Raw genomic sequence first — 22,787 nt, 5'->3', positions numbered from 1 at the left:
CAGCTCTGCAGTCTGGATCGAGTGGGTCCACAAGTTATATGTTGTCAACACCTAGGCAAGGAGATTGGATAAAAAAACTTTTCTTGGTGGCTACATAAGATAAAGCAGTTTAGAAACCACCCTCAATCTAATGCATGTTCTGGTCTGTTCTGTCCGATTTCCTGGCTTTTTGGGATGCACAGGTATAATGAAATAAGTTGGCCCATGTACGCAAACTTATTTTATATTATTATTTCTATTTTATTACGCAAATTCTGACTTTGTTCAAAGGTATCAGAGGCCACAATACCTAAATTAGTGTTTAATCTACATTTCATCGCACTTAAAATTCATCCTCCAGGTGGCAGTAAAAACCTCCAATTTTGTAAGCTTTCCTGTGTCTGTGTATTATGTAGAGCACTTTCAAAAAGAGTTGTTTCCCTCCAAAGGGTATGCAGAAGTCTCTCTTTTTTTGGCAATTAAAATACTTAAGGTCTAATCAGATTTTTTTTTTTTCTAATCCACATTCAGTTTAAAAATTATAGATTTGTAGAAATAGTATATCAGAAATCATTTGCTTCAAACTTTAATGGCAGTAAAGCTTAATAACTTATAGGCCATCAGCTATCCTCCAGATTCCTTTCATGGGGCCACTTGTCTTAATTACAGTTTCTTAACCTTTTGAAGCAGAGGTCAGCAACATATGGCCTGCAGCTGGCTATGGCTTGCAGAGCTAGATAGCTTTCTGCCTATGCCTGTGCTGAAGAGACTGGGCAGTGAAGAGTTATGCTAAGGCTGGTAAGTGAAAGCTGTGCCCAAGTTGCCATCGCTTCTCCCCATCCTCTGCTCTCTAGCTGCAGTGTGGCTAGCATTTAGCTGGTCGGGGACTCAGCTGGAGCTGGGCTTGAGCTGCACAGCTTCTAGCTGTGCCTGCATTGCTACCAATGGGTGGTGGGGAGAAGTGGAGGCAATGCAGATATAATTTCAGCTGCTCAGCCTTGGTTCAGTTCCCCATGGGCTGAAAGCTGCATTTAGGACCCAGCAGGAAGTGGGGGAAGGGCTTGGAAAAGTGGCAGCAGCGCCTAGCCCCAGTGCAGGTTCAGGCAAATTCTCCTGCTGCTGATGCACCTAGGGTGGCCATCATAGAGGACATTCCAGTTTTCTGCTACTCTGTCCTCTATTGATATGAAACCTGACACCTTTATGCCCTCTATTTTTATCTTGAAAAACAGCTCTTCACTTCACAGTCTCTTCTAAAACTGCATTGTATAATCTGTCTTGTAAATCCATAAACTTCATCTTTTTAAAAGCAGTTGCTGTTCTTTCCCCTGCCATCCTCTGATTGGGGCTCTATTCCAGAATCTCACTCCTCAGAGAAAAATCCTCACTCTCTTTCCTTCAAGAGAAAAATAGAGGACATAAAGGCATCAGGTTTCATATCAATAGAGGACAACCGGACTGTCCTCTATGATGGCCACCCTAGATTCATAGATTGTCAAGTCTGAAGGGACCACAAAGGATCATCATGTCCGACTTCCTGCCCCTGGTAGGAAAGAGGACCAAGGTCAGATGACCCCAACCAGGTGACTATCAATCCTCCTCTTGAAGACCTCCAAGTTAGGTGATGGTACCACCTCTCTTGGAAGCCCATTCCAGGTTCTGGCCACCCTTACTGTAAAACATTTCTTCCTAATGTCCAACCTGAATCTACTCTCCACTAGTTTGCACCCATTATTCCTCGTTACTCCCAAATAGCACATCTCCAATTCCCTGTTGTCCTCCCTTGATAAACTTATAGGGGGCTACAAGGTCTCCCTTCTGCCATCTCTTGTGAAGGCTGAAGAGATCCAGATCCCTCAACCTCCCCATGTAGGGTCTTTCACAGAGGCCACTAATCATGTGAGTGGCCCTCCTCTGAACCCTTTCCAGATTCTCTGTATCCCTCTTGAAGTGCAGTGCCCAAAACTGGACACAGTACTCCAGCTACAGCCTGACCAATGCCACATAGAGGGGGAGCATCACCTCCCTTGATCTGTTGGTCATGCATCTGCTAATGCACGACAAGGTGTGATTGGCCTTGTCGATGGTCTCGTTACACTGCTGGCTCATGTTCATCTTGGAGTCAGCTGTGACTTCAAGATCCCTCTCAGGCGCTGAGCTGCTGAGGAGGTCATTCCCCGACCTATAGGTGTGCTGGGGATTCCTCGTCCCTAGGTGGAGTACCTTGCATTTATCTTTGTTGAATTGCATCCTATTTTATTCTGCCCATTGGTCCAACCTGTCCAGATCGGTCTGTATCTGCTCCCTGCCCTCCTGTGTGTTAATTTTGCCCCATAACTTGGTGTCATCTGTGAACTTGCAGAAGGTGTTCTCCACACCCTCGTCTGAATTGCCGATGAAGATATTAAATAACACCTGTCCAAGGGTCAAATCCTGTGGGACCCCACTGCCCACTTTGATGCATCACCGAAGCCATCTGACTCGGGCTGTTCTGGTCCCTGTTTTAGAGTAGTTGAATTAAACAAATTTCTAGTTAGTTGAAGGATTTTGTGGGGGGAGTTATCCCCCTGTCATTGTTTCTCATATCCATTATATATCTAATGTGATCACAACCTATTTCAGCTTAGTTTTTCAGTGCTAACATGGTAGTTAACAAGGCTTGACTTCAGTAAACTTTACCTAAATATCTTGGTCCCTATATTCGTTAGATACTTTGACATGGCCCTATCTCCAGAAGATCTCTCAAATTTGCCACTAGGTGGCATTGTTCACAAACTATGCTAATGGTTCAGGCTCCTTTTTAATATTTTTTTTTTCCAAATTCAGCTGAAGTTTTCTTAAAACCTAAAACAATATTAATTCCTTTATATTTATAGAAATACTTTTAATAACTTTTACTGTAAAGTCAACTTTTGGGTTTCCTGAATGATCTGCTGCTTTTTTAAGACCTGAAGGACACCTTGTTACCTGAAAACTCCTCCAACAACTTTCCCAGCTGCACAGTTAGTCCAGTTAAAGATATTACAAAAACCTCTTGCTTCCCATACATTTTTCTGAATGGTTGCTACTACAACACCACTGCAATTCTACTACAGACTTTCTGAAGTCTTTAACTTGACACTGTTTGGTGTGTCCAAATATGAGTTCTAAATTCCCATGAAATCAGTTGTCCCAGATTTGTAATTTCATTTTTATTTCCATTACATAGTAAGCAGTTATGATAATGCTGAGTATCAGAACATTTGACTTACATATGAGTACAATGTAATGTTTCTTCAAAAACCACTCAATTAAAAAAAGGGGGGGAGGGATTCTTACTTTTATCCAGTGAATTAATATAAAATATAAAAACTTTCACTAAACTGAAATATTACTTAATAAATAAAATGTTATCACTTTCATATATCCTGCCACAACATGCTTCCTGGGTTTAGCACAGTATAACTGATTTCAGAACTGCAAAACATAATTATAATTTTCTTCAAAACTTGCTAATACAGTGTGCACTTGTTAATGTTCTGAATTTCATTACATCATCACATTTGCTGCTGTCTGGGTGGGTAGACAAGCTTGAATGAGGATAGTCACAAGTGTACTTCAGAGGAAGACAAGTAACTGTTGATAGAGAAGTGGGCAAAATAGTTTCTCTCTCTCTCCCCCCATTAAACTCTGTGTTTTATTTTCTAAAAATGTGTAAGCATGTATCAAGCTAGATATACCACTGATGGGGCTAATTTTGCAAAGTAAAAATGACCTGTGTGTAGTATTCAGCCAAACATTAGCTTAAAAGCAAAGCTCAGGTATGTGCTCATTTTGAGATTCATTTTATGGAACAATCTTAAATGTTGAAAAAATTCTGAGTTTTTCTTCTGGGATGCAATGAATGACTTAAAAAAATTTAGTTGAATTAGCCTGACTTCTTAAACTCACTATTTTAAGTTTGTGTTTTATGAGCTCTCTCATTTCCAATGCAAGTTGCACAGGTTATTACAAGCCTATGAATTTGTACATTTTGTGTGTGCATGTTAGTTTCTATTTAATCTATAATATAAAAATGTTTTTAGTTAGTTGGGCTTAAATGTGCTAAAGTAAATGTCATGAAATTATTTATATTGTCCCTTTCTGCCTAGTTCTTGCATCATGTTTTTTCTTTGTTCTGTAGCCCATGATTTAACTGTGGCTTATTGAAACTTACTTTTTCCCCTTTGACCTACCGCAGTTGCACATATCAGTTTCCATCAACTGCTAAATGCTTTAGAATTATCAAGTAAAAATTCATAATGGTAAAGGAAGAATATCTGTACGCCATTAAAATCTCTTCCTCTTCACAAACAGCTGCAGAAATACAAAGAATACTATATAAACTTGGAACGCCACAAGATACGCCTGAATTGAGGCAACAGCTGTAAGTACTTCACATGAAATACTCTAATTTCACTGCATTGTAAACACTCTCAGTAGGTGATGGTGTGTTGTAGCAAAGTGCTCAGCTTTGTTGGAAAAGAAGAATAGAACTGAAATTTAAAAAAGTGGAATGATTTTAAAACATTCATCTTCAGTATTTTTGTGTACTAGAAGTTGCTTTGCTAGCCCACTTAACTAGCAATTGCCAATGCTTCTCCTAATCATATGTTGGGTACAGAGGTAAACAAGAGAAAACTGAGAACACTGGAAAGTGCTAACACAACTCCAGGGCTTTAAAGGTTGTTGGCCTTTTAAATTCTGGAGAAAAAGTTTCAACACAGTAATGTGCTGGGCTTTTTGGTGGGAAACAGTAGTAAGTAGCATAAGAATGCAAAGACTTCCTTTTTATATAATAATAACCACAGTAGGAGGTGAAATTACGAAGTGAACACATGTCAAAAAAACAGGCAAGCAGAAGTGAAATCGGGGTAGTTGACAGAAGTTGTGTGTCTGTTCGGACATCTGAATATGGGCTTTTATTAGCATCCTGCTGAAAGAGGCTACTAGCCACTCTCCATTTCTCAGTACAAGGGTTCATAGTGATGGGCTTAAATGATCTGAAGTAGATGCCTTTGCCACTTTTACTTCCTAATCCTAACATAAATATACACAAACTGCATGGGCTACGCTGCCCTTGTGGGTGAGAAAGTTGATGGGAGTCTCTGTGGCTGTTAATACTGCTCTGTGGTCATTGAATTACACCAGGAAGTTTGTAATTTGACCAGGGGCATCAGAGGGCCAAATCACTTTCAATTATCAGCTCTGGGCTAGAGTTATAAAATTAACCACATGCTTTAACCCTGGGTCCACCAGGGATTTCCCACTTAAGACAGCGATTGAAAGTAAACTTTAGCAGTTACATGGTAACTAAACTTCAGTTTAGTGAAATTTCTGCTTCACTTGGCATGAGTTGAGGTAAAGAAAATGCTGCTGACCATTGGATATCAGTGCGGCTTCTCCTTCCTTAGTAATTTTTTGCACATGACTTAACATGAAAATCATTTTTTTGTAATACATAATTGCATCCCTGCAGTAGTTGAAAATTGGATCTTGGTTAGTATGGTTTTATCAGTTTTATAGAGTTTTACTTGGATGAGGTACTACATTTGCAAGTAAGGGTATGCCTTGGCAATAAAAGGTGCTCATTTAGATGTACCTGCACAAGCTTGGATAGCAGTGGCAGTCTAGCTTTGAAAAGCTGGCTGATCACCTGGCTTTTACTCAAGTCTCTTTTGAGTTCTGAGCACACATAGCTAAGCTGTTAGCTCGAGTGCCTGTGCAGAAGTGCAGTCAAACCCTAATGGCAATATAGTTATGTTCCTTAATCTGTATGACCAAAATTGATTCAGTATGTGATGATGGGGAAAATGACAGAAAGGCCTAGAGGTAGGATTACCTACTCGCTGAAACTAGGGAATCCATGTTTTGCCTTCTATGTGGGTTTGTAGTCTGGGAACACTTGGATCCATGGCTGCTCTTGAATGTCCAGAAGTCGATGTTTTGAGATGTTATACTCAAGCCAAAGAGCAGGCAATAATGCATTTCCTGTATTAATATGATGGATATACGGTGCATTTTGCCGAACTCTGCTTTTTTTCAAAATGAAGTAGCCACTGGTCTTATGAAGATCATGCTCTGGTAATTTGAGCAGTGCCATCTTCCTCAGTTGAAAGCAGTGATTGGGAGGGGTGATTCCTGGCTCTCCTTTATTTATTGAAAGTGTTGGCTTCTAAATCCTAATAAGAACCTGTTAAAAAATGGTGTCAGTTGTTGCTAAGAGGAAATAGTGGAGTGGGAATAGGCAATGAGCTATTGCAGGGAAGAAAGTGCAAAGGGGAAAGTAGAGAAAGGCACAGATATGGAACTGAACAAATGGTAAACAACAAAATTTTAGTCATTGCATTGATGTATGTTGAACAGAAACCTTTCACTTAATATTAGGAGTTGGCTTCTTGTGAATCAAGTGAACTGTATAGCCCTAGACTTGCACCTAGGCCTTGAAGTCCACAAAGAGTTGGATCCTCTGCTTTATTAGATGACCAGCTGTCTTGTGGCCATTTTTACTGTCACATTATTAAATTCAGCATAATCTATGTCAAGGTCTGTCTCTGATTTAAAACAATTCTGGGTAATCAGTTCTTCTGAGATGTACTGAAGAATGCAATGGAAATGCCATAAATATTTAGCAAGACACTTAACATTATTCTAAAAAACACTTCTCATCCACCAACTTGTTGTAGCAAATTAACCTCCTGCTGGCTGTAATGAAACTTTGCACTTGGTCTAGGCAACAGAAGCAACAATACACGAACCAGCTTGCCAAAGAAACGGACAAATACATTAAAGAGTTTGGAGCTCTGCCTGCAACAAGTGAACAGGTATAAAACTAAAAAACACGGCTCACTTGATCCGTAGTTCTCTGAAAGTATTTTAATTACTTAAATTCTGTACATGTTACTAGATTTTACAACAAATTAATCCTGCGTTGTTACAATCAATATATGATGCTTTGTAAGCTGCTTTGGAACAGGTCTCAGTTACAGCAAAATTCAGAACTGACTTAAGGATGAGAATTGCTATCATACGTTGCTGCTGACGAGCATTTTGACTTCAGGATCAAGAGATTTTATAAGTGTCTGGTACACACTGTCAGTGAAATATTGTTTAAGTTTTTCTCACATTTTCAGATTTAAGTTTGGTACGTTACATACCATTTTACCTAAAGCTGTTTTATAGCATCTCTTGCTTGACTCAAAGTGGAAAATCTGGGGTGAGAATCTAATTGTGGTGTTAAACCAGATGCCTTTCACCATCCTCATACCTAACTCTAGGATGAGAGGTAGTGTTGATTGACCACGGGCAAGTTCCAGATGACAAAATCAAAGGGAGAGTTCATGTATGTGGGCATGAAAATCTAGATCAGAACTTTTGCACTCCTAGTGTCTCCATACAGTCAAAATAAAAAACTGAAATTGATGCTTTTTTGTAACGGAGCACCTGGGGGCAAGCCGATCACTTTCATTGGATATTATGTGGAACACATTTAGCACATTTTTAGTTGAAGAAAGCCTCAGTGCCTCCTTGCTCTGGCTGTTTTCACAGAGCTTAAATTTCACTAACGAAATGACTCAGTGGCTACACAGTTAACTAATTACCTGGTTAATACATAATAAGTAAAACTGATATTTTAACTGTTTGCTAACAGAAAGATGCCTGGAGCTGTCCTTATAGCAACCTGTTCAGTAACAATAATAGCTAAAAATGCATTGGGTTCCTCATACTGCTTTTCTGCAAATGTTTTGTGTGACCCTAGATTAAACAGAAAGTGGTTTGTGCAATGAAATTGGGAGGGAACCTGTCCATTCTCTATTTGACATGTAGGTCACACTATGGAATACTTTTGGGAACCCTTGAAATAAGGTATTGCTGAAGTCTGAAATAACAGCGAGCTTGATCAACTTTCTAAAAATGCTGTCCAACTTCTTTCCTTTTGTAGCGTCAAAGAAAAATACAAAAAGATCGTCTTGTAGGTGAGTTTACTACTGCGCTAACCAACTTCCAAAAGCTCCAAAGGCAAGCTGCAGAAAGAGAGAAGGAATTTGTAGCCAGAGTGAGAGCCAGCTCCAGGGTATCTGTAAGTACCACAAAACATGCTAGTAAACTCACTCTTGTGTTTTTTACTTTACAGTAATAGAATTTTTTGTTATAAAGCATGCTACTATTAATTTTACAGACTGGCATTCTTACAACTTTTTCTTCATTGCGGGAGGGCTAGAATGCACATTTAACATGAACATAGTTGAATCTTTATACTGTGCACCCTTCCAACACAAGTACTTTACAGAAAATCTTATTTCATTTTAGTTTAATGAATTATCTTGCATTTTAGTTTAGTTTAATGAATTACGATGAAACAACTTCATCATAACATAGTTAAACCTTGTTTTTTGGCCCTATCTCTGTTCCTATGTATAATTTGACAGACATTATTAATAATGCTCCTGAGTGTGATGTACCACAAGAGTTATGATTATCTAGTTCCTTAAGTATACAGGATTTTCATGAACAAGAGGATCTTTGCCAGAGCCCTTTGTATAATTAAATCTATTGTGCTGAAAAGCAGAATGTTGAGTGTGAGTACTGGCCTTCATTTGGAGTGTCTTTGTCAGTCTCAAACTGGACTTTATAATTGCTGAGAAAATAAAATTGAATATCAAAATAATCTTGTGACTTTTTATAGAATGCACTCAATCCTAACCTTTGACTTTATGCCAGTATGCACTGCTGTACTGATAAAATAGTTAGCACATTGTTACTGAGCTGCATATTTGTTGCTCTTGCTTCAGTTTTATGCATGCAGAGGGCAACCCAAGGCTGAGAACACGTTAAATCATGTTTCAGTTTTAAGTTAGGCTAAGCTATGAAGCACTTAATCGTGATTCATTATGGAAATGCTGACAAATGTTTGGAGTCTCTTGCATAATCAAAATCTTTTTTTCCTTTTTTTTTTTTTTTCTTTTTTTGCTGTAGGGTGGTGGTCCAGGAGAGAGTTACAGAGAAGGAACACTCGTTTCCTGGGACAGGTAGGATGAATATAATTGAAACCTTATTGCCTAAAATGGCAAAAATTGGTTAGCTCTGATAACTGAGACTTGGGTTTATTTTGGGGTGTGACAATGAACTACAGTAAGAGAATGGTTATTATTAAACAGCATTTTAAGATAACGATACAGTGCTTTTAAAAGTCCACTTTTGATGTTAAACTTGCTCTTGTGAAGATTTTACTGTGCCTCTAAATGTTAACAACTATACATTGCTAATACTTGACCTTAATTTTAAATTTTGTAGGACAGCTTGAAAAATATTTCTATTTTGTATTTATTTTAAAAATATTGCCTGGTTAACATTATCTAATATTTTAACACTTACCTGTTCAGCAGCCACCATAATTAATTTTGATCCATCTCTTTGAGAGGGGAAAAAAAGAACAACAAGATCTAGTTAATACTAGAGGTGCACTGATGCATCGGTCTATATTGTATTGGTACTGATAAAAGGAAAATTGACATAATTGGCAATCAGTTTTTTTTTCTGGCTGATGTTGCCTATAAATGCCACGTGTTTGCATGCAGCTGCAGCATGTATGTGGTTGGCCTGGCAGCTTGGAGAGGATCTGGCTGGTAAGTCTGTTGGGGTGAAGGGACAGAGGGGAGGGAAGGGGTGTGGGGGGGGGCAGTGAGGCAGGAGGGGGGACTGGGGTAGGGGTAGGGGCAGGCGCTCCCCAGGCAAGACATGGGACAGTGTCATGAGCTGCTCCTGCAGGGAGGAAGGAAGGGGATCCTGCTGCTGCGTGCTACCCTGAACGAGACAAGGAGGGCATATGCCCCCTGGATCTGTGCATGGGGTGAATGCGGGCTGCCACTAGGGCTGGGGGTGGCCCTGAGCTCTTCCTGGTGGGGTGCTGGGCCAGGGTTGAGCTTGGGGCAGGCAGCAGCTGCTCTTGGATGGGGGCTCGTGGCTGTGTCCTGCACCCTGCTCCAGCTGGGCAGTGCTTGTCCCAGCCCCTCTCCTCCCTCATCATGGGGGCCTCAGTCTGCACCCCCTCACTCTCCCCACACCTCTTCCCTTTCAACAGACTTACCAGCTGGACTCTGCTCTTCAAGCTGCTGTGCTGCATATTGGCAATTGGATTGGTATCAGTCAATATGAGTTGTTAATAATCAGCCATTGGTATCGGCCCAAAAAATCTTTATCGGTGCACCCCTAGTTAATACAAGTAAAATTTTTCTTGCAGTAAAGCCAGAAGACCCTCAAACAAGAGTGAGGACATACTGGTGCTAGATACTGTACAAAACAGAATTATATTTATCAGATTAACTTCATATCCCTTTATGAATGGTTCTAACTTTGATAGGCTTGAGGCACCCGTAAGTAAATGTCAGCTTTTGGTTTTCATTCATGTTTTGACTACAGGAAAACAGAACAGTTCTTCTGTTATGAAGAGCTCAGAAAGCCCACAACAGGGCAGAATGGTTTTAACACTATGAATTCCTTTGAAATGTCGCTTTTATCTTGTGAATCATGTTTGCAAATCTAATGTTGCTAACATTGCCGTGGCATCTGACACTCCTAATGCCTCTCCTTCTCTCAAACATCTGTTTGCAAGTTAGTGTGAACTGAGATATAAGCAAAATGCTGGAAGAGGTTTGTAAGTTATAGTAAGGCCTCCACCCCTGAGTTCTTGTGGCATAGTTAATGATAGATTATGAATTTCCACATGGGCATGACTGTGGCATACTTGGCTTGGCTTAATTTTCCTGTCTCTGGTAACAATGGCAGCAAAGTCAAAATAACACAGATCTTGGTGCAGGCTAGTCTGGATTCTGGTCTGGCTTGTACAGCCTTTGCTGAAGTCTGTTCCAAAATAAAGTTCCTATGCTGAGGGATGGGAACACTCAGGTGCAAATGAGGTGTGAATATCATTGTATTTGTGATTTATTGTTAAGGCTACAATATCTGTGGACTATAAATCATAAAATGAGAAATCATTTTTCACCCCAATTCTCATGGCAGTTCTGGTTTCTAATCCTGTGAATCTAGTGGTTCTTATCTTTTTTCAGACTCATGGCATCCCATGTTAGACTCAAGACACCCCTTGGCAATGACAGCTCTGAACTCTTACTCAGTTTTCAGACTACAGAAAAGTAGTAGAGCAATGTTTCTGTTGCAAAGGACTCAGAAAACCCACAACAGATCAAAATGGGCATCTTTACACGTGCTCCAGGTTGGGGGAAGGGGGCACTTTAATTGAATCGCCTGCAGCATCACATTTATTCAGCATCCTGTGCTTCAGAATGGTGGCGAAAGTGCTTTAAAGCTAATTCAACTAACTAATTAAAGCACTCCTACTGCCATTTTGAAGCACAGGGATGCTGAATATATGTAACACAGGCTGCTGAAGCATGCTGGTTGGAAAGGTCTCCACCCCTGAGTTCTTGTGGCAGAGTTAATGATAGGTTATGACTTTCCACATTGGCATGACTGTGACATACTTGGCCTGGCTTAGTTTTCCTGCCTCCGGTAACAATGGCAGTGAAGCCAAAATAACATGGATTTTGATGGAGGCTAGCCACCCCTCCGTGCATACTCTGGATTCTGGTCTGGCTTGTACAGCTTTTGCTAAGTCTGTTCCTAAATAAAGTCCCTGAGTTTGCTCCAACACATCCAACGTGTATAGGTGCCCAATATTTTTAACACTTTGGATTTCTAGATGAGATCTTTGGGTTTATCTTATGAATCATGTTTGTACATCTGACAGTACTAGCATTACATGACACCATATCACTCTTGAAAGGATCTCAAGGCATCCTGGGGTGCTGGTTCCACTGTCAATTTTTGTCCAAGGTTGCTGCTCAGCTTTGACTAATTTAAGTGCCCCAAACAGAAACTTCACCCATTTGCTCTCCCTCTGGTTTGTTTTCAGTAACAAAAACACCAAGCACAAGATAAAACAGTGCAGATGGGAGGAAGAGTGCATGTGTATTAACAGTACTGCTAACTAAAAATCTGCAAGCATAAGAACATAATTTTTGCATAGCCAGGTTTGTTTGTTTGTTTTTTTTTTAAAACAGCAATTTAAATTCAGTGATGATCCTTCTGGCATGCTAGGATTTTCTGAAGCGAGAAGCAGTAGTAGTTAGCTTTCATTCAACTGCCCCTGTAGTAGACCGTGATTTAAAGCAGCATAGCCTTTTCTTTTATCCTTCTGAATTTGGATATCTAAGTCTCTGAAATTTGAATCAAGATATTTAAGGTTTAGACTGAATACCTGCCTTCTCTAAAAGCAGCTTCTCATTCTCAGGCTGTCTTAACTTGGGCATCTGTACTTAGAAATGAATTTTAACTTTACATGACACACTTGCAGTTAAGAATGCAAATCTAAAAAAGCATTCCCTTTATGTGGATCCAGGGGATGGATAGAGGAACACACATTCCTATAAAGTTTGCAACAGCTTTGTATGTGAATGCAAGTTATGCCAGATCAAACATCTGTGCCTGGGCTAAGTGACAAAATAGACTGTTTTAATTGCTCCTCACTGCTAGATAGCAAAGGAGGAGTTACTAGCCTTGGTTGCCTTTAGTAAATGGTTATCCTGGGTTGGATGCAAATAGATGAAATTCTAACTAGTGTAACTTTTAAACCATTAAAGCTTGACCTCTTATTCTCATGGGGTAGTTTGCCACCTTATTGGGCTAAAGTTACTCCAGAATAGGGGTTTGTGTTGGTTTTTTTTTTTTACACTGAAATAATACCAACTACACCCATGTAAATATTTTTGTCTGTCAGTCTCTTCATTAGAAAATATTCAGCAGCCAGCTAAACAGACATAGGAGCCTAATATGTCAAAATCCTTTAAAGTGTACATGTACAACACCCTGAGGATTTAGGTTTTTTGCATCAGCTGCTCCTAGATTTTTTCAAGGGTAAAATATATGCAAAAGCATATGGATAAGTGAATGCTAGTAAGAGCAAGTGATATATATCTTTGTATAGTTTTCTGTTGTAAAATGTATCCTAACCTTGGTCTTAATAAGAATTTAGTTGGGCTGATTGTTCCTTTTTCATTATTATTTTCACCTCCCTCCTAGTCAACCTCAAGCACAAGTGCAAGATGAAGAAATTACAGAAGATGATCTTCGTCTTATTGAGGAGAGAGAGTCTTCCATCAGGCAGCTTGAGGTAAGCAAGACAGCACTGTACATATTTAGAATACAGCAGTCTTGACAACACTTTTATAATGCTTCCAAAAAGCATGTCTTAATGTAGCTAGTACTGGCAGTTAATCAGGGGGAGAATTGTGTTGAGAGGTTAGTAATTATTTTTTAAAAGCAAAAATTGCTATCACATGGCAAAGGAAGAACTTTATATATGAAAACAATGTTTCACTGATCCATTAAGTGCTGCCCTGCTTTATTAAACCTCCTGGATTCAGTTGAGGTGTAAGCAGATAGGAAAATCTTGAATATACAGTAAAAGCTGCGCTATCCGGCATCTCAGAAGCGGGCATGCTCCCGGGGGATGCCAGATAACAGAGCTTTTACTGTATTCAAATAATCGTCCCTTATACTTTTTATATCCCTTGTATTTTATACCTTGTAATTAAATATTCATTGTATTTTAAGAACCAAATGTCTATCGATTGGGCTTCCAAGGGAGGTGGTGCTCTCCTCTACTGGGGGTGGGGGCAGGTATCTTTAAGAGGAGGCTAGCCCTGACTGCGGTCATCTGACCCCAATGCTCTTTCCTGCCCAGGACAGGGGGTTGGACTTGATGAACTGCTAAGGTTCCTTCCAGCCCAAACGTCTATGAATCTATGAAAATTTCCCCTAGGTACAGAAATTTCCTGTTACGTTCACTGATCATAATTTGTTATTTCTTCCTGTAGGCAGATATTATGGATATTAATGAAATATTTAAAGACCTAGGAATGATGATTCATGAACAAGGAGATGTGATAGGTAAGCTCCGTGAAAGTATTTTTGAACACTTTTTATGGAATTTGTGTTGAAGTAAACACTGGGGGGGAAAATTTAAGAATAACAGCCCAGTGGTTAAAGGAAGTTAACACGTCACTTCATAACATTTATGCATCTCTGTTTTAATAGTGAAGTCTTGCTTTTCCAGAAAGCAGAGTGATTTGGTTTCAGTGAACAGTTGGTACGTCTCATTTCATGAGACAGTCTGAATTTAAGATAAGGAAGATGTTTCCTCTGGTATCGCTAAACCAATAAAGTGGGGTACTAAATCACTCTAGAGATCTGGTTCAGTGCTTTCCCTGTATAGCATCTACTTTGGCCACTATCAGAGGAAAGACTTCTTAGGTACTTAAGGGGCAGCCTGTTTTTCTTTAGCTAGAGGGAGATTGCTGGATGATCTGTTAGAGCAGAACGAAAATATGAAAGCGTGCACATGCATACACATGCCCTTTGCAGTTATGAGAGCCAAAACTAATTAAGTTAAATCAAAAAAAGGTCACTGTTACTTTGAAAGACCATCCACACAGGAAGTTAAATCAGCATAGCAGTATAAAAACACTGGTAAACTTTTCCCATGTAGGTAGGTATTTCTAATTAAAACAATACACCTTTTATCCAGCATTCATGGCCTTGCTGATGATTTTTTGGTCCCCATAACTTGTCTGAGTAATTACTGATCCACAAGGCCTTCTAAGTTCTTCACTGACTCAAATCCATCTTGTGTGGGGGAGAAAAATCAACATGCAAGAAATTTTCCTCCTTAGTTCATATCCCAGGCGCAGCCCACTCCCACCCAATGCCTGAATTAGAAAGTTATGAAACATGAAGGGAACTTTTGAATACCCTGTGTGGTTCAGAAGTTAGTTTTGGCATTGATACATTACATATATGAAATATGAAAATGAGAACTCACAAAGCAGTAGTAAAAAGTCGTCATGTCCTTGAAGGTAAACCATAAGCATTAAACGACTGGTCTGCATATATGTTGGTGTTCCAGCTATTGTGTTTATAAAATACAGTTTGGTCCATGCTTTTTTAGGAGATGCAGATCTCTTAACCTGTTACGAGACCATATTTTCATTTTGCTTTTGAGTGAGGTGGTTATATAGGACTACTTTATACTGCGTTACTAATTTAATTAGTGGTGGCTTTCTTTGAATGAAATGTTTGATTTGATCAGCTACATATAGCAATTCAAGGGAAAAGCTACTAGAATTTCTTTTAAAAAGCAAATGTCTTCTCTGGGATTCTAAAAAAAACAGATTTGCAATACTTTTAATCATCGTTAATTAGTAACATGGTTGATCAGCACATCAGGCTTTATTAGCTTAGACTTTAATTGAAAAACTGTTTTTTTTCTTTTTTTGGTTTTCTCTCACAATAAAGACAGCATAGAAGCCAACGTAGAAAATGCTGAGGTCCATGTCCAGCAAGCAAACCAGCAGCTTTCAAGAGCAGCAGGCTATCAGGTAGTATCAGTGTTAATGGTCAGTCAGTAGTCAATAACAGATCATTTTGGTTGTCAAGGTTTCTGTTATGTCCAGGTTACTATTCCAATCTGTTCTATAGTTTATTAAAAAGAAAAAAAGCTTGAAGGCTTTTTCAAGGATCTGAGTTTAGGAAGAGACAGAATAGCACACCTAATGATGCTAATTTTATGTGACGCCCTCTGCTGCAAGGATCTCAAGGTGTCCCAGATTATTGCAGCACCCTGATTTAGAATCACTCCTCTAAATTAAAGGGCCAGGTAGTAGGGGTACTGCTTTGATGGCATATCCCTGTTGTGCACATCAACTTTTTGCTTACTGGGGCTATATATCCCACAGATTGCACAGTCCCTAAATTGACTTCATAGTTTTCTAGACTCCCATCTGTTTTCCTCCCTGTCCTCAGACCTTCAAAGAGAACCTTTATGAATGAGTTTTTAAGGTTTCATGGATTTTGGCATCGTTAGAAAGAACTTATTACTAATAAGCTCTCCTCCTCGACTAAACTTAGTATTTACATTTTAAACCTTATATAACATGTTGAAGTAATAGCTAGGCAAAAGAAATGATGGGAAAATGTCATTATACTCCAATTTGAAGGACTGTTCCCTCATTTCTACGGTGGGAAAAACAGGATATATAAGTTCTGTAAGATGTGTTTATAGGTGAGGCTGGTAACACTAACCATTATTAAAGTAGCCTGACACTTCTGATTTCTGGGACACTGCTTTCAGTTTTTTATAGCTTTGCCAAACTAACTATTCCAGCTATTTTTTTCCATGAGAGATGTCTTTTTTAATTTCAGCCAAACAGCTCATCCCTTCCATTTTTCTAATGGAAAACAGATTTTTATTTTTAAGTCAGATTAAAACATTTTGGCGACCACTCTGGTAGCAGCTCTATTCTGACGTGTTTTAGAGCAGATACTTGAAATATATGACAGGCGTGGCCTTTTATTCGGGGCTGTGCTTTTTTTGTGGTTCCCATGAAAATATATCCAAACTTAGCTAAGTTCTAAGTCCCTGAAAAATCGTATCAGATGGGTTCAGTCAGTCCTGAGGCCACACCGACCATTGGAGCACCTCTGAAGTAACAATACCTTTTCTCCATTCTTCCCAGTCTCCTGCAATCTTTGTTCAGTAGAGGCTCCTTTTTCAGATGCTCAAATGTCATCCTGTTCAATCCTCACTGAGGAGTATTGAAGGGCTCAACAGGCTAGTTCTGATGCAGCTGGATGCACTTTGTCCCCAAAGCAAATGAATGAGTTCCCTCTCCTCACAGCTCCTACCAGGTTGTGCATCTACCACCTTCCTTTTGCACAGAGATCAAGTGAGCATGCTGCAACCCAGACCAAGAAGGACAGCGCTGTATTTTCCCCATAATGGATGCTTTGAGTTAGGCCAGAAACTGAGATTGAAGCAGGAATGCCTGTCCCTTCTGTACCCTCATTGAGCTCTCTGCCCCACAGAGGAAAGGTTGGCCTAATTTAAATGCAGAGGAAGCAAGTTGGATCAGAGGTGGAAGGAGATGACGGAGGGGAGTGCAGTAGTAGGATGGCCCTATAAGGAGTATAGAGAGAAGAAACAGTGTTTGGGAGTGTGAGGCTGTGATTGATAGTTGGAAGGAGGCTAGACTTGTTTGGGCAAGGAATATGGGCATGACAGCCAGTTAGTGAAATGACAGAGGGAGAAAACATGAAGTTGGCTAGGGAGAAAGAATGATTAAATTTGACAGGAATCTTGTGGGGAGGAATGGGAGAATAAGGATTCAGGCTCCAGGAAGTGATAATGGGCCTCTGGGCATGGACTGGTGAACACGTACCCAGTGCAGTTTACATCTGTTTTGTAACAGGTGAAAATTGCATAGGGATTAGGAACACAAAGTGGTACAACAATCCTGGAGTAGTTCACACAGACCCCAGGCAGATGTGACACTTAAGATGTGATCAGGTTAATCATGTCTCTCAAAGTGTAAAGTGGACACATTTTAGGGGATTAATGGTGCAATAAAATGGGAAACCAACTATAAAAAAAAAATTATACAACATGTTTATTAACTCTGTCTGGTTTCCATCATGCCTTAAATGGAATGTGTGAAAGGGACCACCCCAGGGTGTCAGCCCAGCAACAGTTCTGATGAACTGATCCTGAGCAGGATAGGGACTGTCCTGAAGTTTCAGCCCCACCCAGTGCTGTCCCAGTCTGCCTTGGGCTGGCAGGGAGTGCACCAGGATTCAAGCTTCAAAGCCAGCTGGGCACCCAAATTGCTGGTTCAGTTAGAATCTGATCCCTGATATCACAGTCACATCTCTTGCCATGCACATGTGGCATGGAAGGAGGTACAGTTCTTGGGATTGTTGATCGGATCCCATTGTGCCTTCAAATGAATGTCAGAGAACACAGTTGACTGCTATTACAGTGCTTTGCCTTAAGGCACTTGTTGGGGCTGGTAATAGCCCTTTCACTTTTAGCAAACCAGAATGGCAATGGACCTAAATGAGTAGAGTTTTGCCTTGATCATTCCAAGGGTAATTCTCCACTGGATTGTGTGAAGTTACCCTGGTTTGTCATCTGTCTGCTGCTTTGTTACACCAGAGTGAAATAGATTACACTGGTGTAAATGTGTCATCTGTCCATGCCTTCAGACAGAAAGCCTGAAAAAGGAGACTTTGACTGACCAGTCAAGAAGATTAACGGGGAAGAGAAGTCTGATGATTGGAGAGTGGGACTGGGTAGGTGAGGAGAATGGGATTGGGGCAAGAAACCAGAAATGAGAGACACAGGACTGGGACACTGTCCAATGTAGCCTAGCACAGTTCCTGAAGTGGTGAAGCTTGGGGAGGAAGTAGACAGAAATATCTGTCCATCAGAGCTGTCTCACTAGAAGTATTTCCACGAGAAATATCTGTCCGCTAGATCTGTCCGTTCCATCTGTCTTGTAAAGCCAAGACTGAAGTGTTGCCGTTCCTCTCCTGCAATCAAATATCTATGAAAATCTAGTGGTAAATGTTCTTCCTCTAGTGCTGGATTCCCATAGAGGATGACAGCTTTTTCTTGGTATCAGTTATTCCATTAGCTCCAGTGATTGGTCTGTGTGCTGGATTTTAAAGTTGCCAGTTCACGTGGTCATCATTATAATGCTGCCAAGATGTCTGCTTGCAAAGTCAAAAATGCAAAAGTTGGGCAGTTATCAGAATTAAGATGATGGGTATAACTTTAACTTGCTCATCCCCCCTTTTCTAATAGTATGTCAATATAGTCCTTAGTTAACATAATTGCATGCTGTTTTTCTGCAGGACTGCTGCCTCTTTCACTGTATAAAATGCCTCCCTTCTAAAGTCTAGCCACTACAGAAGGATAAGGCATATACCTTGCCTTTCCCTGACTTTCTGAGCCTTTCACTGTGGCAGCCACCGCATGCGCTGTCATTAAAGTTTGTCTGTTGCCCTTTTTCAACAGGGCAACTCCCTTCCTCCCCTGATCTCTGTTCACCCCCATGGTCCTCTTCCCCCTCCTGAAAACAACAGACTATCCCGAAAGTTAAGGAGCAAAGCTATTACTTCCATTGTTTCCTGAATGACTTTTGCTCTTTGACATTTCCAATTATCTAAGTATGCAGTCATTTAGGTTGCATGACTAAAGTCATAGAAGCAATTATTTCTAATCCTGAAAATTGTACAACAATCAAGTTTTTTTTTTTCCCTCTTTCTTTTGACAGCACAAGTCACGAAAGAAAATGTGTATCCTTGCTCTTATACTGGCGGTTGGAGCATTGGTTCTTGGACTCATCATATGGTTATCTACAAAATAAGATTGTGGAAAGACCATTGAAATTGATATTTAAATTATGCAAGGATACTGCTACAATCATGGTTTCTCATTGTGAAGCTGTTGAGTAAATAATGATTGCATACTTTATAGTTTTTGCTTTTTATAAAACAATTTTTTTTAAACCTGAGAGGTGACCTTTTTTTTCCTCAGTATTGCAAGCTCATATAACTTCCTTACAGTCTTGGACTGTGATTGCTGTCTTGCAAGGACAGTTGGTCAACTTTATAAATTACTGTATTGTTGTTAAACGTAAGGACATTAAAAACTCCTAAATGTGGGAGCTAATCAACCATTCTGATTTAAGTTGAGCATAACTTTTCTGGGGGGAGGGAATATTTAAGTGTTGCCTCATCAAATCAAATGTTCTTGAACTCATTACTGTCCTTGAGGCAACACATTTGTCTTTCAAATTATGTTTGAACTAATGAAGTCAACTGACTATTTGCTATGGGTCATTCCGAGTAAAATACAGGTTGCTAATATCAATGTAATCAGTCCTTACTGTTGAAGGCTTTGGATTAAGCCATTACTTTGTTTGCCTGAGAAATCTTTCAGACATTTCATATTTCTCTACCTGGCACTAAACACCAGCATGCCTAGAAAAGCCTGCTGTAAAGATATGGTTGATAGTATAATTTATGAACAGAGACCTTTTGATTTGATTCTTGAAATTAGAAATAGGACTTGGCATTTTGTGCACCTAACTTATGCACACCTGTATCTATAAAATAAGTGTACATAAGTGAATGCAACTAAAAGAAAATCTAGCTCTAATTTCTTATGGATCAAAATATGATATTGGGAATAGTGAAAATTCCCTGTTTCTTTAACTGCACTTGAATGCCAATCATCTGAGGCTGCTGCCATGATTCAGCTTCTAAAATAGTACAACAGGTCCAGTTTGCAAAAATGCATTTTTCTTGACAACCAGGGGAGGAGGACTAAGAGTTAAATTCAGAGTCTTGGTGTTTAGAGGTAAGACCCCAATCAGTAGAACTGATTCAGCTTGCTCAGAAGTTTGGCTACACTTGCAGCCTTTTTCTTTGTAGTGCCATTTTGTACTAATCCGTATTAGAACGGTAATGGGTTTTGCCAACATTGTCTTGTCTTTTTAATTGATATATTAGTGCACTAATCCAGGATAGTGTACAGATGAAAATGTCAGTTAATCTGTATTTTATAAAAGTTCTTGTACAGCAGTTTAATAGAGAATGCACTGGTTTACATGGCAAGATATGAAATTTATTGGGAACAATTTAACTGTAAGCATCAATGGATTAAAATTGTAGCCACATAATCAAAATAAAGATGTTTTTAAAGACTGAATATGTATTTCCCGTTTCCTTTTTCAGAATGTCTTTCCCTGTTCCTCTCCACCCTTCCCCCATTCCAAATTCACAGTTATTTTTATTTTTGTTTTGTTTTTTGTAATGAATGGTTACAATTCATGAAAATTGATCGCCAGTCCCCAGACTTTCAGTCTTGTTCACATGAGGACACTGCAGCCATTGGTTGCTGGCCTATTGACATGAATTGGATTCCACATTGGAGAGATGAGAGTTCACCTAGAAAAACATCAGTTTTCAGGTCCAGTACATAAATGTATACCATTTTAAATCAATGTCCAGATTTTTTTTTCTTCTGTTAAGGGTGTGGGTTATGGTAGGTGCCAGCCTTCTCTGTGTTTTTGTTATAACTTGTTTTACTATAAGGAAGAGGAGCTCTTAGCACAGAATGGGCCCCTGTAAGTGAGTATTTAACTCTGAAGAGACACGTTTCACTGGCAGACTCTTACTGTACATTTTATATTACACCATGCAGTATATTATAGAAACATCCAAACTATCTCACTTGGGGAACCAGAATCAGTTACAGTGCATATGCTCCGCTTGTATTAGGAAATATTAGTGGGTTTATGTGTAAAGCATGTCCACTCATCACCAGTGTCTTGTAGGAAGGCTTGGATTACGTTTAAAATTCAGGGATTCTCATTCCTGAATGAGATTAGTAGACACATCTGGGTTAAGTCTTGTTTCCCATTATACAAATAACAATCCAAAAGGAAACACTATAGTTTTCATTTTTCTGATATGGCAGTTGATGGGGAATGCCTGTCAAAAACCATAGGGTCTCCCATGTCTCCTAGAAATCTATGAAATCCATGTGGTGTAACAATGTATTGACAAGAGTATAGCTCACTTTGTCCGCTGCATTCATCTACACTACTGGTTCTGTGTTGGGAAGTGGAGCAGCTTAAGCCAAAAGCTCTAAAACCCATTGAAAACATCAGCCCCATTAAGTAAGGGCCCAACTTCTTTAATCCAAACAGATCCTTGGCACTTACAGTCCTCATACAACTTGATGAGGAAGTCAAGTCCTCCCATATGGTAGGAGTCCTCTAAACAGTAAATCTAAAAATGATCAGTTTTTAGAAGGAATTATTACTAATGGAGACTAGTGGAAAGAACAGCAGTGTAGATGACTGTGGTAGACAATCCACAAAGTAGGCTGTATCCTCATGGCTGCACAATGTTACACCACATGGAGGACCCTATGGTTTTGGACAGTGATCCGCTGCTGCCAGCTGACACATCTCAGCTATTATAAAATGTAATTTCCATGTTTTGGAAGAAAGCTTTGATATCTATTAGGAACCTAGCAAAACATCTGGCTATAATGTGTATGAGAAGCAGTGTTTTCTTTTAGAATAAAGTTGGCCTTTCTAAATTATCCATCAATATCTGTCAGATTAGCAAGGCAAACAGAAAATGCCATCAAAACACTTCAGTTCCACCAATGAGACTATTTCCTTTGTAGTTATCTTAAACATACACCAGGAGTACTTTTTCTTTTTCTTCCCTGCTTTCTCAAAGGGCTGAAAAATCACAACAACAGAGATTCTTGTGAAATGTTTCTTTTTTGTTTTGTTTCATTTTACCTTTCTCTCATTCTGTCTGGGAAATTGTTCTTAGCACTCAAGTTATACAGGATCTGCAAACTAACTTAATATCCAATAGCTTCTTCGAGCAGGACCCCTAATGTGTGTGTGTAAAGTCAGCAAGCATTGGAATGTCAGTGTTTGGAGAGTAGGGATGGAATAGATCCTGGCCATCAGAGAAATTGTTTTTGGCATTTTAACCTATTTTTAGACCTTGTAGGATGGTGGGGGAACGGCACTGGTTCTCAGACCTATATCCCTCAGATGCAAATGGAGCTGGCAAGAGCAGTGCTTTTAAAGTTATGTCTTTATACTAGTTTGGCGGTGTGCAGTGGGCAGCATGTTCTGAATCCTGCAGGGACTCTTCTTTAAAAAATGGAACTTTTTGAGCTATTTAATCACTAATGTTTCAAGAAAAGAGGGCATGTAGGACTATGCCTCCCTGCTTTACCAAGGTTACCTTTCTTTCTTTTTTTCCCCCTTGCTTCTACAATGCCAAGTACTCTGTAAACACAGCCAAAATCATTCTTCCAGCTCTGAGTTTGCAGTCGT

The 22,787-nt window shown here is 39.6% G+C and overlaps 1 protein-coding gene across 2 annotated transcripts in view; it reads left to right on the top strand.

Moving 5' to 3' along the window:
- Positions 1–20,623, top strand: part of STX7 (syntaxin 7) — a 56,304-nt gene extending 35,681 nt beyond the window's left edge. For both annotated transcript variants that reach the window (XM_090039266.1, XM_090039276.1), the window contains exons 3-10: positions 4,315–4,384; positions 6,731–6,821; positions 7,940–8,077; positions 8,974–9,026; positions 13,093–13,183; positions 13,890–13,962; positions 15,367–15,449; positions 19,185–20,623. In XM_090039266.1, the coding sequence (XP_089895392.1) occupies positions 4,315–4,384; positions 6,731–6,821; positions 7,940–8,077; positions 8,974–9,026; positions 13,093–13,183; positions 13,890–13,962; positions 15,367–15,449; positions 19,185–19,277 (692 nt within the window). In that variant the 3' untranslated portion in view covers positions 19,278–20,623. The remainder of the gene's footprint in view (positions 1–4,314; positions 4,385–6,730; positions 6,822–7,939; positions 8,078–8,973; positions 9,027–13,092; positions 13,184–13,889; positions 13,963–15,366; positions 15,450–19,184) is intronic.
- The last annotated feature ends 2,164 nt before the right edge of the window (positions 20,624–22,787 follow it).

This window comes from Crocodylus siamensis, chromosome 1 (assembly GCF_052110815.1).
Source record: "Crocodylus siamensis isolate JL-2025a chromosome 1, ASM5211081v1, whole genome shotgun sequence".
Taxonomy (NCBI): domain Eukaryota; kingdom Metazoa; phylum Chordata; order Crocodylia; family Crocodylidae; genus Crocodylus; species Crocodylus siamensis.
Note: the sequence above shows the minus strand (reverse complement) of the source record. Positions and strands in the feature narration are given on the sequence as shown.